Consider the following 18,310-nt stretch of genomic DNA (forward strand, 5'->3'; position numbering starts at 1 on the left):
AAACGTAGTGATCTGAAGGGGAACGTGCACCCAAATGTTTATAGCAGCAATGTCTACAATAGCCAAACTATGGAAAGAACCTAGATGTCCCTCAACAGATGAATGGATAAAGAAGATGTGGTATATATACACAATGGAATACTATGCAGCCATCAAAAGAAATGAAATCTTGCCATTTGCGACGACGTGGATGGAACTAGAGGGTATCATGCTTAGTGAAATAAGTCAATCAGAGAAAGACAACTATCATACGATCTCCCTGATATGAGGACATGGAGATGCAATATGGAGGGTTAGGGAGATAGGAGAAGAATAAATGAAACAAGATGGGATTGGGAGGGAGACAAACCATAAGTGACTCTTAATCTCACAAAACAAACTGGGGGTTGCTGGGGGGAGGGGGTGTTGGGAGAGGGGGAGGGGGTTTATGGACATTGGGAGGGTATGTGCTATGGTGAGTGCTGTGAAGTGTGTAAACCTGGCGATTCACGGACCTGTACCCCTGGGGATAAAAATACATTATATGTTTATATATAAAAAAAGAAAGAAATAAAAAATTAAAAAAAAAAAGAAATTAAGAACAGAGTCACCCTATGACCCTGCAATTGCACTACTGGGTATTTACCCCAAAGATACAAATGTAGTAAAAAGAAGGGCCCAATGTTCATAGCAGCAGTGGCCACAGTCACCAACTGTGGAAAGAGCCAAGCTGCCCTTTAACAGACAAATGGTTAAAAAAAAAATATGGTCCATATATACAATGGAATATTACTCAGCCATCAGAAAGGATGAATACCCAACTTTTGTACCAACATGGATGGGACCGGAGGAGATTATGCTGAGTGAAATAAGTCAAACAGAGAGAGTCAATTATCATATGGTTTCACTTATTTGTGGAGCATAAGGAATAACACAGAGGACATTGGTAGAAGGAGAGGAAAGGGAGTTGGGGGAAATTGGAGCGGGAGACAAATAATGAGAGACTGTGGACTCTGAGGGTTTTGGAGGAGAGGGAGGTGAGGGGTTAGGTGAACCTGGTGGGTATTAAGTAGGGCACTTATTGCATGGAGCACTGGGTGTGATGCATAAACAATGAATCTTAGAACACTGAAAAAATAAAATAAAGAAAAAAAGATTAGTGTCATTCTTTTCCTTACAAGTTGATATAATTCTCTAGCGATACGCTCTGGGCCTGGTTTTCCTTTTAAATTCTCTACAGACTCAACTTTTTTGGGAACTTGTTGGTTTCGTCTATATATTCAATTTACATAAAGTTGTTCGTAATATCCTCTTTTGATCTTTTTTATTATATATAGGATTTGTAGTTATATCCCCTTTTCATTTCTTATACTGGTTATTTACCTTTCCTCTTTTTTCCTCCCTTGATCAGTCATGTCAAGGGCTTGTCCATTTTGCATTTTCCAAAAACTAAGTTTTGGTTGCACCTGGCTGGCTCAGCACATGGCTGGTAGAGCATGCAACTCTTGATCTCAGGGTTGTGAGTTCAAGCCCCATGTTGAGGGTAGATATTACTTAAAAAAAAAAATCCAAAGTAGGTTTTGGGTTTGATGATCTTCTTTTGTGTTTGTTTTTTATTTCATTAACTTTTGCTCTTAGTCTTATTATTTCTTTCCTTTTATCGTCTTTGAATTTACTTGCTGTTCTTTTCCTAATTTCTTGAGGTGGATGATTATTTCACTGATTTTTTATCTTTTTTTTATATTTCTAATATATACATTCCTTTAAGTATGGCTTTATTGCATCTTCCACCTGTATTTTTTTTATATTGCAGATGTAAGTCCAACATATATCCCTGGTTAGACACCAGTGTTATAAATATTTGCAAAGTTATGAAACAAATGGCTGCTTTCCTGGACTGGTGAGGGGCAGCCTCCCATGGAGGAGCACATAGTTCTAGAAAGAGCATCAGAATTACCTGGTGTGAGTTCATCTGCATCTCCATAGCCGCTTGAAGACCAACCACACTGTTGGAACTAAGGAAGCTCAGTAACTCAATAACACTTGTGTTTTCATAGCACCTGTGCCAATGCACCTGTGACTTGCTAAACTCAATGGTCAGTTTACAGGATTTCTCTCTGACCTTTATTTTTAAAATTTTTTAAAGACTTTTTTCTTTTGAGAGAGAGAGAGAGAAAGAGCTCATGTGTGCATGTGTGTAAATGGAGAAAGTGGCAGAGGGAGAGAAACTCACACAAACCCCCTTCTGAGCATGGAGCCCAACATGGGGCTTGATCTCACGACCCATGAGATCATGACCTAAGCCAAAACCAAGTGTCAGATGTTTAACCAACTGAGCTCCCCAGGGCCCCTCTCTGACCTTAAATGCCACCAACTTCTATATCCTTTAGGGAATGAGTTCCTTGGCTTCTGTGATACAATTCCTTGATTCCCAGTTCTTCTAGGCCTTCCTTCACAGGCTTTCTCTTCTTAACCAGTTCCTTAAATGTTGGTCAACTGTCTCCTACCCAAGATTCTTCTCAGATTCCACACAGGCCCTGGTGATGTAATTCATGCCTCTGACTTCCACTCCCACCTAATCCCCTGAATCTTCATTTCTAGCCTTCTTTCCCGATCTCCACTCTCATGTGTCATACTTCTTGGACACATCAACATAACATGTACAAAATAGAACTAATATCATGTTTCTCTCTGTCTCTATTACAAAAGCCATGGTTTACTTCCTGACTCATCTTTTACCCTCACTTCTTAGCTGGTCTCCATCCCTCCAACTTCCCTCCCCTCTAATCCATCCTCAATACTGTTTGGAAAAGTTCATTTCTTTCTTTGTTCCTTCGTTCCTTTCTTTCTAAGATTTTACTTACTTATTTGAGATAATGAGAGAGAGAGTGGCAGAAGGAGAAGGAGAAGCAGGCTCCCCGCTGAGCAGGGAGCCTGATGCGAAGCTGTATTCCAGGACCCAGGCATCATGACCTGAGCCGAAGGCAACTGAGCCGCCCAGGTGCCCCTGGAGAAGTACCTTTCTAATCCCACTACTTCCTTTCTTAAATCCTTTCAGTAGCTTCTCATCACCTACAGTCCAATTTCTTGGCATAGTACACACACTATGATGCAGCCAACCTTTCCAGCTCCTTCTACCACTTCTGGAATGTGCTCAGTGTTCCAGCCATGTATATCCCAAACCACTATCCTATTTTATACTCCCATTCCATCATCTTTAACAGGTCCTTCTGCATATAATGCATTTCTTAATTGCTTTTCCTTTCCAAATTCTTTCACCAACTTCTTCTTAGCCTTTCAACTTTTGGCACCTCCCTTCTCTTCATAGCCCACCTCCACTCTGCCTAAAATTGTTGGTTTTGCTTCATAAATATCTTTTGAATCCAGCAACTTCTCCCTATCTGTCCCACCTCCATCATGGTCCAAAATAGTGTAGATATCTACAATATTCTCTTTACCATTTCCACCCTGTCCTTTTTAATATATTCTTCTCTCTGCAGCCAAAGTAATCTAAAATGCAGATCTGGTGATATTATTCCCTGCCCTGAATGTCTACAATGGTTTCAAGGAACAAGGAGGATAAACCCTTTTTATCATTTTTATCCTTAAAAGGCCTGGAAGGTTCCATGTTCTTGGCGCACTGCTAACCTCACCAATCTCGGCTCGTTCCTGAGTTTCATCCTGATGTGTATGTTCCAGCCCCACAGACTTTTCAGTTCCTCTGACAGCCATGCAATCTCTCATCCCAGGGTCTTTGGATTCCTATCTGCAATGATGATCACCAGCTGTGCCTGGTTAATTCCTTCCTACTCGCTTAGGATCCAGCCTTTGTAAACACCCCCATTATGCCAACTCTTTCATTATTTACTCTCATAACACCCCATGTTTTTCTTTCACTGCATTTATTGTAATTAGTAATTAGCCTGTGCTTTTGTTTTATTGTCTCCTTCCCCCATGTAAACAGTGAAATCCAAGAAGAAAGGGCTCATTTTTCTTTTGTTCACTCAGTGAGTGTAATGCTTGACTCTGTGCTCCTCATTTCCCTGGACACTACTCACTCACTTACCTTCCCTGTGTGTCCTTTCAGGTTCGAGACATTCTCCAGGCTTGTGGTGGTAAAAATGTGAATCACATTTCCATTGACTGCAGCGAACAGGTGACCCCCATTGCTAAAGGAACACTACGAAGAGATAAAGCAAGACATCAAGAATGAAAGAAAGAAATGAGCAGTCTGGAGGTTACAGCTAAGAGCTCCTTTTCCTGAAGAGTTCTGGCTAAAACATTTGTGGAAATGGGAATTGGTGGAAGGCACAGCTGGGACTGAGGATGGGCTGACATCTTCACTATTGCCACCATAGCTCATATTGGCCAAGACTGGGGCCACTGCCACGTGCACTGACCATGAAGCTGCTTGGATCATAGAGCACAGCACCCAATCTGTCTCTAGAAGTTTCAGAGTGGGGAAGCAATTCCCTCAGTCAGTATCTGGTTTCTACAGTCATCTCAGGAGGAAGTGTGATGGGCTGCTTCCTGCCTCTCCCTGTTAACGTGCATATTCCCTGGCCCCGCTCAGTCTCCAACCTCACCTTTCCAGTTGGAACTCTGAGTGTGAGATAACTTTGCTTTTTGATGGTTTTTGTTCCTCCGCAATCACAGAGAGGATTAATCACACCTGGGATCTCACGAGGTTTGGGGTTCCATGAAATATCTTGATGAGCATGAGAAAAATGAGATGGAGCCCATCTGCTCAAGAAGGGTGGTGAGAGAAGAACTAGATTTCTTCCTTCTTCTTTTAAAGCCACTGAAGGTCTCTAAGATAGGCTTTGGTCTCACCTCCCAAGAGTGTGTTTCTCCAGGGGGAGCCCGCTCACTTCGAGTGTCTGATGATACTCGATATCAAGATATTGATATTTCAACCCTGGTTTTCTACAAAACCGGACCTTTATCTCCAGCATCTTACCTCTCTGCATCCTCTGACAGAATATTCTTTGAAGGAACGTATATCATCAATGAGTAGATTCATAAGGCGTAGTTTGTCAGCAAACCCTACTATAATGAAGTGTCCAGACGGGTGAAGGCTGATTGTATATGCCTCTTCTTGGTATTCCTTAAATAGCTCCAGTGTGCTGTGAGAAAGACCAACTACTGATTTAGAAGTCCAGCCTGCTAATGCCCTTGAGCCCTCCATTGTATCTGGCAAATATTTCATCATAGCATTTGAGATACTTTGTTGCTTAAAATGACTGGTTCTTTTTTCTAGATTTTGGTTCTTTGGGGACTGTGTCCCCAGCAATGAGTATGGAAATTAGGGGACGTGATCAATGAGCTGTCTAGTGATGCTGAGGGCACAGATACATTTAGAGTCCCCAGATCAGAGGGATCACACAGTTTCTTCCCAGCAGTCCAGTGGCTATACACAAAGACCCAAGGTATTCCAGTGTGGGGCCAAACTAGGTTGGAGATTCTCAGGGAAGCTATGCCAGGAGGGTAAAGTCACCAGGAAGTTAGGGGCGATTGGGGGTAGGGATATGGAGAAAGAGATGGAATGAGTGGTCCTGCGAGCTCTATGTGGTGAAAAGTATATCAAGCGGGAGTGAGGGGATAGGAAAACTGGAAGAACATAGGAGGTTATACAAGAAGGTGAGATACTGGTGTGTTATCTTTATGTCCCTAGTGTCCAGCATGGTGTCTGGCGTGTGGTAAGTACTTAATGAATGCAAAGCAATCTTCTAAGTCAAGCACAAACAAAAAGAGAAGAGAAGCAGGTAAGTTGCCTGACTTGTAAAAAAAACATCTTTTCCAGGGTGCCCAGGTGGTTCAGTCAGTTAAGCAGCTGCTTTCGGCTCAGATCATGATTCCAGGGCCCTGGGATCAGGCCCTGCATCGGCCTCCCTGCTCAGTGTGGAGCCTGCTTCTCCCTCCTCCTCTGCCCCTCCTCCCTGCATGTGCTCTCTCACTCAAATGAATAAAATCTTTAAAAAAATTCTTTTCCAACTGAAAGCTTCTAAGTAATTACATTTTAAAATTTCTAATTAAAATAATTCACATGAACAAATTTAACAACTGAAATCTTGCACACTACAATAGCAAAGTCTTTCATCCTTACTTTGATTCGTAATTCCAGATGCGAACGGATCGATCCAGAGAACAGGTGGCAATGAGGGGTTTGCGGATGCACGTGGCTAGACCAGTGATGGATGCCGAGTGCAAGGGGTACATCAGATACTCGAAGTGAGCGGGCTCCCCCTGGAGAAATCACAGAGTGAGATCTGGCAGAGTGAGCGAGAGGCTGGCTGTGCACGTCAGCTCTCAGTACTACCAGGAACATCAGTTAGCCTGGCTGCCCAGGAATCGGGCTGTAGGAAGACCGCTTTGGTATCATGCATCTTATTTTAAAACATTATCTTAATGGCGATACAATATTTTATTCTATAGCTATACCAGAATTTAATATAGATATACCATTCCTCTACTGTGGGAACACTTCAGTGGATTCCTTTTTTTGTTGTTGTTATTTAGGACTAAACATGCTTGCGTGTATGTACATGTACCTCTCTGATTACTTCCTTAGATCCTGCAGTGTGAATGTCCAACACTAAGCTTTTGAATGCATAGGCATCCATTTCTAAACACTTCCACCTTGAACAGACTTACTGTCAGTTGCTGGCAAAACTACCAGGTAAGGAAGCAGAGCGCCCCTACCCATGGAGGTCCCTTTTTCAGAATGCCCTGGATAACTTAGACACTGACTGCTTGATTGATCCCACTTCTCCCTTCCTGTGTTCTCAATCCTGCCCTTAAGCCTTAAATTAGCCTAGAAAGAGTGAACTCCTATAATCCTAGACATATCACCCTTACTGCCTCATAAAGGCAAAGTCCGATGCCCTCTTTTTCTCTCTCCATGACCTCACTGTGTGGCCCTCATGTGTGCTCTGTACCCTCCAGAGCCTGTGAGTAATAAATCATGTTCCCCAAAGTTCCCTGAGTTTTTTTGCTAAAGTGCCTCCTGCAATCTTAGTGAGAAACAAAAGGTCTGGTCCAGCCACATCACTGGCCCTGGTGGAAGAAACGACTGGGGGTTTGCTAGGAGTACTATGGGCCTGGGCAAGTGCCTCAGGCATTCCTAGCCAATAGCATTACTATCAGCAGGCTGGGACTGACACACGGATACTCTTCTAGAAATAGAATATCAGGGGGAAAACGTCATTTGAAATTCTAAAGACCTTGATAGGTACCGCCAAATTCTTCTCCAGAGAAACGGTGCTGTTCTGCCACCGGCAGCAGTGGGAGCTGGGTGAATATTTGACATGAAAATGTATTCTGTTACACCGGCTGTGTAGGCCCCACATGTTCTGTAACCGGGGGCTTTATCGCTGGGACACATGAAGGAGGAGTGATGGCTGGGGAGTTCAATCAGGTGCACCTATTTTAGGCCATTCACAAGCAAGACAAAGGCTGGGATGGGGATTCCATCAAATCCTGGCTCTTTCCCACTTATCAGCTTACCTCTCTCCACTCAGCCTTCCCTACCCCCTCGGAGGAAAAGGTACTGTGCTGGGGTCGACGAGCAGCCACAATTATTCCCATTCTTGTCCATGTCTTACCCCTGTTTTCTCCAATATCTTCAACCTCCCTGTCTCTACTGGTACATTCCTACCAACTTTTAAACACACTCAAGTCTCTCGTATCTTAAGAACAGCAGTAGTTCTTTCTTTCTTTCTTTCTTTTTTTTTTTCTGCACCTTTGCATGAGAAGCTGTACAATGATGGAGAATCAGGCAAGTAGGCTTACTGGTTTCACTTAGAATTCAAGACCGCAACCGTCCAACGGAACGAGTAACTCTACCGGGTTTCTCAGTAAGTTCACTTCCTGAATCTACAAGAGATACCAATTTCATGCTATTTATTCTCTTTCTAGGCCCTTCAAACGCTCTTCCTCTTCCCCCATTCCCAAAGCCCATCTGATGACCTTGCTTCCTATTTCCTAGATTTGGTATCTTGATTCTCTTTATTTTATATCCCAGGGGCAGAGCTGTAGACCGTCATAATCAATTCACGTATGGTCATTTTTTATTTTATGTTTATTTCATTTCTCTGTTCTTTAATTTTTGCTCTTATTCCTCCCTCTCAAAGGCACCAATCAATGTGTTTCATTTCTGTCCTTGGATATTTCTGTAAACGGCATGTGCTTCAGATTGCATTCTGTAGTTTTACCTTTTTCTCTCAACCATCTGTGTTGTCATATGGATAATCATCGCTTCTAACTTAGGTTTGGTATTCTGTAGAATGCATCCAGCTACTTCATTTTTCTATCACTCCTAGGAATGGACATCTGGGTTGTCTTCATCTCTCCATTCCTATGAACATCAAGGTGAAGGCCTTTGGGCGTGTTCTTTAGTAGACCAGTATGATGTAGCTCCTGGTATGCATCTAGGGCCAGACAACTGGGTAACAAGATGTATGCTTTCTCTGTTTGACCAAGAACTACCAGACTGCTCTCTGGAATACCTGTGCCAGTTTACATCTCCATCACCATCACATTAGGATCCCCCTTCTCCCTTGTGCTCAGAAGTCTCTGGTGAGATCTGACTTTCTAATTTTTGGTAATGTATTAAAAATAATTCTTACAAAGCCTCTCAGTTGTGACGTGCAGGAAACCATTACCCCACCACTCAGGCCATGCTCTCTGGCTGCTGAGGCCACCCCTGCCCTTGCCTCTGGCTCACATTAAATATCCTAAACCATGCTACGCCAAATAAGTCAATCAGAGAAAGACAATTACCATACAATCTCACTCATATGCAGAATTTAAGAAACAAAACAGAAGATCATAGGGGAAGGGGAGGAAAAATAAAACAAGATGAAATCAGAGAGGGAGACAAACCACAAGAGACTTACTCATAGGAAACAAACTGAGGGTTGCTGGAGGGGAGGGGGTTGAGGTGATGGGCATTAAGGAGGGCATGTGATGTAATGAGCACTGGGTATTATCTAAGACTGAAGAATCACTGACCTCTACCTCTGAAACTAATAATACACTCTATGTTAACTGAACTTAAATTTAAAAATTTAAATTACAAAAATCCCAAAACATAACTCTAAACATAGAGTCAAAACATGACTCTAAGCATTTCACAATCAATGAAAAAGGAGAAATCTTTGAATTGCAGGCTGAACTCAATAAGGAAAAAAAAAGAAAAGAGAGGGACGCTGTGAAGAAAGTGATTGTTGCCATGACTGTGGGGGAGGATGTCAGCTCTCTCTTTCCATATGTAGTGAACTGTATGCAAACCAGTCTGGAATTAAAGAAGCTCATGTATCTCTATTTGATGAACTACTCCAAGAGTCAGCCAGACATGGCCATCATGGTTGTCAACAGCTTTGTGTAGGACTGTGAAGATCCCTATCCTCTAATTCTGGTCTTGGCAGTCAGGACCATGGGGTGCATCTGGGTGGACAAGATTACATAAGATCTTTGTGAGCCCCTTTGCACGTGCTTGAAGGATGATCCCTATGTTGGAAAACAGCAGCAGCAATTTTGTGTGGCAAAAGTCCATGATATCAATGCCAGATGGTGGAAGATCAGGGATTTCTGGATTCTCTGTGGGATCTCATAGCAGATTCAAATCCAGTCGTGGTAGCATTATCTGATCAGTGAATCTCACCTAAACAGCAACCTGCTTGATCTGAATCCACAGAACATCAATAAGCTGCTGACATCCCCAAATGAGTGCACTGAATAGGGCCAGATTTTCATCTTGGACTATCTAATAACAACCCTAACGATGACAGGAGTTTAGAGCATCTGTGAGCACATAACTCCCTGGCTATCTCCTGCCAACTCAGTATTGGTGCTTTCAGCTAATGATGTTTCTAGAGTTATTACCCAAGGACTCTGATGACTAGAATATGCTACTGAAAAAGTTAGCCCTTCCACTTGTCACTTTGCTGTCTGGGGAATCAGAGGGGTAGTATATCACCATGACATTACTTCAGCTGCCTCATCCCACTCAATGTGCTTTCTGTAGAAGATGGCAAATGAAGTTCCAGGTCTTTCTTGCAACATGGAAAGATGTTCCCAATGAAAACAAAGCTCAGTTTTAGATTAAGAAATGTTATTTAAATGTTGACACTTTCCAGCATATTCAAAACAACAACGTTTATACTACTGCCAAGAAGAATGTGGAAGGGCAGAACATGCTGTACTAATCGCTGAAGCTCACTGATGGCATTTGGATTTTGCTTGAGCTATGAATCTATCCAGGAACCCAAGTTACGTGCTGTCACTGAAGCGTAGAGCTCCTGAAGTCTCTTGGTACATCTATGACAACATTCTGAAAAATTAATAGACTAGATTGGTCTAGTGCCATCTGGCCACCCTGTGACTGGTGCAAGCCAAGGACTCTTAACTGGAAGAAACTGTATTGCCATGTAGAATCTGAACCCAAACACACTGAGGCCACCCACTAATGTAGTGGAGACTCTAACTTGTGCTAACTTTAGGGTATAGGATAGTTTTAGCTTCCTGTGAACATTTGTAACCAGTGCTTCAATCCCTTCCCACCTCCTGCCACCTGCCACTGCTATCTGTCCTTAGCTGTGAGCCTCTCCATATTACACCAATAGTTGGCATTTTTGAGTGTAGTTTGATATTTTGTAATTGAAAGTTCATTTCAAAAGCAGAAAAAGATAAAAAAATATTAAAGCAAGGAAAAGTATCACTGAAAAAAAAAAAGAAAAAAAGAAAGAGCTCAGACTTGTTTTAATTTACATTTTGTACACATAGGCACAGAAATTGCTTGTGAGAGTGACCAGGTATTGGATTAAAAGTACGAAGATTTCACAGTGGCCATTATAGATCTATTCAGAGAACTAAAGAAAACCATAATTAAAGAAGTAAAGAAACTTCTGATAACAATGTCACATCAAATAGGGAATATCAAAAAGGGATAAAAATTATTTAAAAAATAGAAATTCATTGTTTATAGCAGCAATGTCCACAATAGCCCAACTATGGAAAGAACCTAGATGTCCATCAGCAGATGAATGGATAAAGAAGATGTGAGATACACACACACACACACACACACACACACACACACACACAATGGAATACTATGTAGCCATCAAAAGAAATGTAATCGCCATTTGCAACAACGTGGTTGGAACTAGAGGGTATTATGCTGAGAGAAATAAATCAATTAGAGAAAGACAATTGTCATATGATCTCCCTGATATGAGGAATTTAAGAAGCAAAGTGGGGGGCTTGGGGGGTAGAGAAGGAAAAAATGAAACAAGATGGGATCAGGAGGAAGACAAACCATAAGAGACTCTTAATCTCACAGAACAAACTGAGGTTTGCTGGGGGGAGGAGGGGTATAGAGAGGGTGGTTGGGTTATGGACATTGGGGAGGGTATATGCTATGGTGAGTGCTGTGAGGTGTGTAAGCCTGACAATTCACAGACCTGTACCCCTGGGGCAAATGATACATTACATGTTAATTAAAAAAATAAAATAAAATAAAACTAATAAAAAAATAGAAATTCATGGGGGCACCTTGGTGGCTCAAGTCAGTTAAGCTTTTGACTCTTGATTTCAGTTTAGGTTATGATCTCAGGGTTGTGAGATTAAGCCCTACATCAGGCTCCACATTGGGCATGGAGCCTCCTTAAGATTCTCTCCCTCTCCCTTTGCCCACCCCCCCCACTTGTGTATATGCTCTCTCTCTCTCTCAAAAACAAAAAAAAAAAGAAAAGAAAGAAAAAAATTCTGGAGGTGAAAAATACAATTAACAGGAGTGAAAAATCCACTAGAGGGACTCAAAAGAGATCTGAACTAGCAGAAGAAAGAACTAGTGAAGTTAAAGACAGATCAATAAAGATTACACAACCTGAAAAACAGAAAAAAAAATGAAGAAAAATGAACTGAACTGCAGGTCAATGTGGAACACCATTAAACACACCAATATATGTGCAATGGGAATACCAGAGAGGAGGAGAAAGGAGCAGAAAAATATTTGAGTAAATAACGACTGAAAACTTCCCAAACTTATTGAAAAATATTAATGTAGGGGCACCTGGGTGGCTCAGTGGGTTAAACCTCTGCCTTCGGCTCAGGTCATGATCTCAGGGTCCTGGGATCAAGCCCCGCATTGGGCTCTCTGCTCAGCAGGGAACCTGCTTCCCTCTCTCTCTGCCTGCCTCTCTGCCTACTGGTGATCTCTCTGTCAAATAAATAAATGAAATCTTAAAAAAAAAATTAATGTACACATCCAGGAAGCTGAATGAACTCCAAGAAAGATAAACACAAAGAGATCCACTGACATACGATAGTAAAAATATCAAAACCTGAAGACAAGGGGCGCCTGGGTGGCTCAGTGGGTTAAAGCCTCTGCCTTCAGCTCAGGTCATGATCTCAGGGTCCTGGATGGAGCTCTGCATTGGGCTCTCTGCTCAGTGGGGAGCCTGCTTCCTCCTCTCTCTCTCTGCCTGCATCTCAGCCTACTTGTGATCTGTCTGTCAAATAAATAAATAAAATCTTAAAAAAAAAAAAACTGAAGACAAAAAACCACACACACACACACACACAAAACAAAAAACCTTGAAAGCACCAAGATCAAAATGATTTTTCAGTCAGAAGGGAATTCCAACAAGATAACCGCAGATTTCCCAGCAAAAATAATAGAAGCCAAAAGGGAGTATAATAACACATTCAAAGTACTCAAAAGAAAAACTGTCTATCAAGAATTCTATATCGGGCAAAGCTATGTCTTAAAAATGAAAGGGAAATAAAAACAGCCCCAACAAGCACTAAAAGAGTTTACTGCTTGCAGACTTGCCGTATATGAAATACTAAAGAAGATTCTTCACGTTGAAAACAAGTGACTCCAGAGAGTAGTTTGAATCCATCGAAAAATACAACACCAGTAAAGGTAGCATGTCATTATAAAAGATATATAAACACATATTTCATCGCTACTCTTCTTTAACTCTGGTGGAAAAGCCACTATATAAAAAAATACATATATTATGCTTTGTTGGGTGCATGGAAATATATTTGCCAATAACAACAAAAAGAAGGTAGGCGGGAGCAAATCTGCACTGGGCTGAGGAAGTGACTTCAGATGGTACTTCAAATCCACAGGGACAAGCAAAAAAGAACCAGAGGCAACGACAATGCGCTAAAATTGACTCTGGTAGTGGCTGCATGACTGTAAATACACTCAAGACCACTGAATTGTACACTTTAAATATGTGAATTGTATAGCATGTGAATAAATACCAATAAATACTCAATAAAACTGTTGTTTAAGAAAAAACACCACTGCTGAGAGAGATAGGTTAAACTCTCCTATTCTGATTGTAGATGGTCTATTTTCCTGGTTGTTCTGTCAAATTTTGCTTTATGTATTTTGAGTGCATGCTAGCAGGTGCATACAGTTTAAAAATTATCTTCTCAGTGAAGTGAACCTTTTGGTAGTTCAGAGTGATTCTCTTTATCTTTAATAGCACTTTTTTGTTGCAGTATCTGCAGTGTCTTTATGCTAGCTTTCTTTGTTATTTAAAGCCAAAAAAGGAAAAATAAACTTCTTTATATCTGTACATCTTTGTGTCCATGAGCAGCTATAGGAGTACATTGAATTCTCTAAAGTGCATCTGCAGGGTTAAAGGAGATGTACAATTTAAACCTGACAGACAACTGCAATGTGTCCTCCAAGAAGGCTGCAAGCAATCACAATCCCACCGAGAGTGGAGTGTGTCTACAGCGACATCTTAAGATTAGAGTTTCTTTTGCTCTTATGAAGAAGCTGAATGAGCCAGGCTCAGCAAATCTGGATTTAAAGCTGCTCACATGGTAACCAGTCCTTGGGCTGGAGGGAAGCGTTGCTGGGGAAGACTCACCTTGCTAAAAAAATAAAAAAAATAAAAAAGACTCACCTTGCTGATCTCTGTCAGGGACATGGTGATGCTGTAGAGTTGGTTCTTGCTGGTGCTGGCAACCAGGGTTTCCTCTGAGGGACTGAAGCACAGGCAGAGGATGTCCTGCTTGTCAGACTGACTTGGCTCATTGCTCTGTGGGTCCAGAGGAATCTGCCCAAGATGCAAGACAACTCTTAGGAATGTTCCCACATCGTCAGTCAGTGCGCCTTTGGACTTCCAGTGTTCTCCCAGGTACTTTTAGCTCCCAGACTCCCAGCCCAGCATGCTTCCCAGGGCCCTCCTCAGATGTGGAGAAGGGAGGGCTTCAGTCACTTCGGTTTCTGTGGGGTTTGTATTCACCCTTATGTGATGACTGGCTGACTAAGGGACAGCAGCACGTATGAAGATGATCTCTCTGCATCTCAGTTTGAGATCGCCTCTGAAAACAAGTGTTTGTTCAATTTGTTCAAATCCCACCCTTGCCCATCTGTCGGAAGCCCAGTGCGGGTGTCACATCATCAAGCACACTTTGTGCATCTCAGGGCAGCAGACGGTAAGGTGATGGCCCCTCTTCCATGTGGGGCAGGTGACAGGGCAGAGAAAGGACAAGGGGTCACACAGCAGCCCAGCCAGCAGTCCCTGAGAGGGCCGGGAGTTGCCAAGTAGACATTGTAATGTTAGATTTCCTTTTCCCCACCATTGCTTTTTGTCTGCTAACAAACTTCTTGAAAGGTTGGCTTGCACATACTGTCTCCACGTCCTTACCTCCCACTCAGTTCTCACTTCCTTCTACTATATCATTTATCGAGTGTCCTCATCAACCGTAGAAACTTCCTTCTCACCAGAGCCAGAGGCTCCTGCTCAGTTCTCATCTTCTTGACTTTTCTAGATCCTGCTGCAGTGATGGCAGCACCTGCCTCCCCAGGGGCCAGGACACCAGGCTCTCCTGTTTCCCTCCCTCTGTCTGGAGTTCTTGTATCCCCCCTATTCCTTTTTCCCATAGTCAATGCCCCCTGTTCTGCCAGAACAGTGAGGGCTCTGGGAAGGAGAAACAGCCTGTCCTGTCCCGTCCTGGGCTGGGTGGGCCCTAACATCCCCTCAGCGTGCTCACCAGGGAGCTGTCCTCTGCTGTCACATTTATGACACTGTGTAAAGCAGAATGGGAACCCACAGATCGAGGACCTTGTGCTCAGGGAAAGAGTGTGTGCTGCCTTACTGTTCTCCTCCGGAGACAGTGAGGTCCTTGGGGGAAGCAGCCGTGATGGACACATCCAGCTCGGGCATCAAGCCTGGAGCCTGGGCCATGGCAGGTACACAGCAGCCATCTGTTAGATGAGTGGGTGAATGGCCACTACTTCTCAGGGTCCTCTGCCGGGTTCTCCTTCTGTCTCAGACTCCAAATTAGGAAATGCTAAGTTTTGTCCTCAGTCCTCTTTTTCTCCATCTCTGTATTTTGTCAGTGATTTTATCCAATATGAGGGTTTTAATGAAAGCAACAGTAGTGAAATTAATCACAATGATAAATTCTTAAAATAGTGCGGGCTCTCTGCTCAGCGGGAAGCCTGCTTCCTCCTCTCTCTCTGCCTGCTTCTCTGCCTACTTGTGATCTCTCTGTCAAATAAATAAATAAAATCTTTTAAAAAATTCTTAAAATAGTGCACATAAAGCATCAGCTCTGTGCCAGACACAACCTAAGCACTCTGTGTGTTGTGTGTGTGTGTGTGCGCGTGTGCTTCTGTGTGTACATATTGATCTCATTCCCAAAGTCCCACCCACTTTGCCAACCGATGAGTTACTTTATTCTGGGGTCCAGTAAAATGTTAACTTCCTCGGCAAGGCCTCCCCAAGCTACTCTGTCTAGAACAGAACCCTTTCCTGACTTTGTTTCACAATGCTGATCCCCACATGACAATCAGTTCATATCTGTTTGCCTGTTGATTGTGCTCTCTGGACAGGCTCTTAGATTGCTTGCTTCCTTCCTGCCCCCAGCCCTGAGCACAGAGCCTGGCTCATGGTAAACCCTCAATATACATTTGTGAATAGAACAAACAAACAAAAGCATGAATTGCTTTGAAAGTAGGTAACACAGACTCCTAGGAATTCCCCTTGGTTCTCACTCACCTAGCTCATAGCCCCCATTTTCCTATCACTGGCAACTTTTCCCAGGCATCTAGTCTCCAAGCCGAGGCTTCATCTGTGGGAGCTCCTTATCTCTGGCTGTCCATGTCCACTCAGGGAAAGTTCTACAGGCTTAACCTGCACAAAGGCTCTTCTTCCCACTAACCCTGCTATTCACTGCTGTGACTAGACCTCACTACTGCTTGGCTGGACTAACACAGCCTCTTCACCAATTCTGAGGCATGGCAGTGGTAATGGGTATCATCTGAGGAGCACCAAGCACTGGTCGCATCATTTACACAGGTGTTGCTTCCTCCTTTTGGTAACCACCAGGGATGGGCTACTTTCTCAGGGAAGAAACAGAGGTTTTGCTGGAATCCGCAGCTCGTCTCAAGTCACTCCGCCAATAAGGTCCGACTCAAGGCTGGCTCCTTCAGTGTGTCTGTAGCCACAGCACATCCAGTGTCTCCAAGTGCCCCCCCGCCCCCCACTACACACCACGGGGGGATTGGTTTTCTTAAGTGTAATGCTTCTGCTGAATCACACACACTCCTTTGGCTGGCATTCGAGATCTTTCACCAGCCTCAGCTCCCATCTTTTCCTTTCGAGTGATTTCAGTTCCTCTCCACTGGGAAGCAGAGCATCTCCCAGACTCACCACCTGCTCGCTATCCATGGTGCCTCTGACTCACCTGTTCCTTCCACCTGCAATTCCCAACCTGTTCCCTCCTGTCACTTGTTATCCTTCCTCGAGGACCCCTCCCCAGAGATTCCCACCAGATACTCAGAGCCTTCCTGGATCTTCCCCAAGCACAGACGATCTCACTCGATAGCGGTTTGTATCATTTATTCCACAAACATTTACTGAACGCTTCCTGTGTGCCAGACGTTAAATATCAGTATCTATCATAATACGATTTTTATTGGAACACTAAGCTTCGAAGAGAAAATATAACTTGCCAAAGTTCTCTTCCAGAATTCAAATCCAGATCCTCCCAATTTTAAACCCCACTCTGTGCACCCCATCCTAAAACTACCAACAGGGACTAATGACTCAAGTCCCCATTTCCACTCAGCACTATAGCCCTTTCCTCCCAACAAACTCCCTGTCAAGTGCTCTGCTCAAGGAGAACAGGTGCCAGGAGAACCCCAGTTCTGCTTCTTCCTCCCCTCCTTACCCGGATTTCCCTGCTCTCCCGGTAAAAATCCTTCTCCTCCATCTTCTCAAACAGTAAAACTCTTCCTGGACCAGCAGAACAGGCAAATCCCTTTGAATAGACTGCAATGGCGAACACCTGGGGCATGGTCAGCTGGCTGAGGCTCCTGGCCAACGTGACCTGTTCGTAGGAAGGGACTGGGGAGCTGATGGTTGGAAATTCAATCAGGCTAGAAAAAGAAAATAGCATATAAGGTTTACAGAGACAATTCCAACGAGGCGAGTTCAGCTAGGGATGAGAAGGAAGGGCTGTCTTTGGGTGTGGGAGAAATCATGCATTGTGAGTCCCATACTACCCTTTGGCCTCGGACTGCTACACAAACTCCAAAGATTGGAAGTTTACCCATTTATTTGGTAGTCTCACCCAGCCCGTGTGGTCACTATTATTACTACAGTCGCTGCATCCATTAGTATCCTCCTTTTTAGGAAAAAGTGGCTCAGAGAGTTTTCTAGGATACACAACTAATAAGTGGGAGGGCTGAGATTTCAATCCAGGGTTCCATTTTCTCCCTCCCTCCCTCCCTATTTCCTTCCTCCTTCCCTCCCTCCCGTTCTTCTCTCTCTTCCGTCCACATAACAAATATTTATTGGAATTATACTGTGTTAACAACTCTATGAAACAATGGTAAGTAAGATGGCATAGTTCCTGCCCTCAGAAGCGTAGAGTCTAGGGGACAATTCCTAAGGACCATTAGGGAACAGCTGGGTGGGATGGGAGCAGCCGGTCGGCAAGTAGCAAGGATTTTCTGAGGTCATTTACAGAAGAGATACATGCAACCTGAGATGAGCAGAGACTGAGAACTCCCAGCTGATCTGAGGAACAGACAGGAGTATGTCAGTGTGTGAATGTGTCTGGAGGACGGGGGTAGGGGTAACCACACATGACCGAGCCCAGAAGCAAGAGTGCTTGAGACATGCATGGTAGATAGAGGCAGGAGTGCATGCTCCAGGTGTAAAGATGGGTCAGAGCAGCGGGGAGACAGGTGGGCCAGGTTCAGGAGTCTGGGCTTTATTCTTAGAGCACCAGACCACAGCAGGATTAGGAACATGGCAAACTGGAGGGCAGGGGGACTTATTAG

General features: G+C 43.5%; 1 protein-coding gene across 1 annotated transcript in view; it reads right to left on the reverse strand.

Moving 5' to 3' along the window:
* Positions 1-18,310, reverse strand: part of CFAP57 (cilia and flagella associated protein 57) — a 77,027-nt gene that overhangs the window by 50,823 nt on the left and 7,894 nt on the right. Inside the window, exons 4-8 of the mRNA XM_046018609.1 lie at positions 17,194-17,401; positions 13,917-14,069; positions 6,086-6,225; positions 4,940-5,105; positions 4,046-4,159 (exon numbers count right to left, since the gene is read on the reverse strand). Of these exons, the coding sequence (XP_045874565.1) occupies positions 4,046-4,159; positions 4,940-5,105; positions 6,086-6,225; positions 13,917-14,069; positions 17,194-17,401 (781 nt within the window). The remainder of the gene's footprint in view (positions 1-4,045; positions 4,160-4,939; positions 5,106-6,085; positions 6,226-13,916; positions 14,070-17,193; positions 17,402-18,310) is intronic.

The sequence above is a fragment of the Meles meles genome, chromosome 1 (genome assembly GCF_922984935.1).
Source record: "Meles meles chromosome 1, mMelMel3.1 paternal haplotype, whole genome shotgun sequence".
Classification (NCBI taxonomy): Eukaryota; Metazoa; Chordata; class Mammalia; order Carnivora; family Mustelidae; genus Meles; species Meles meles.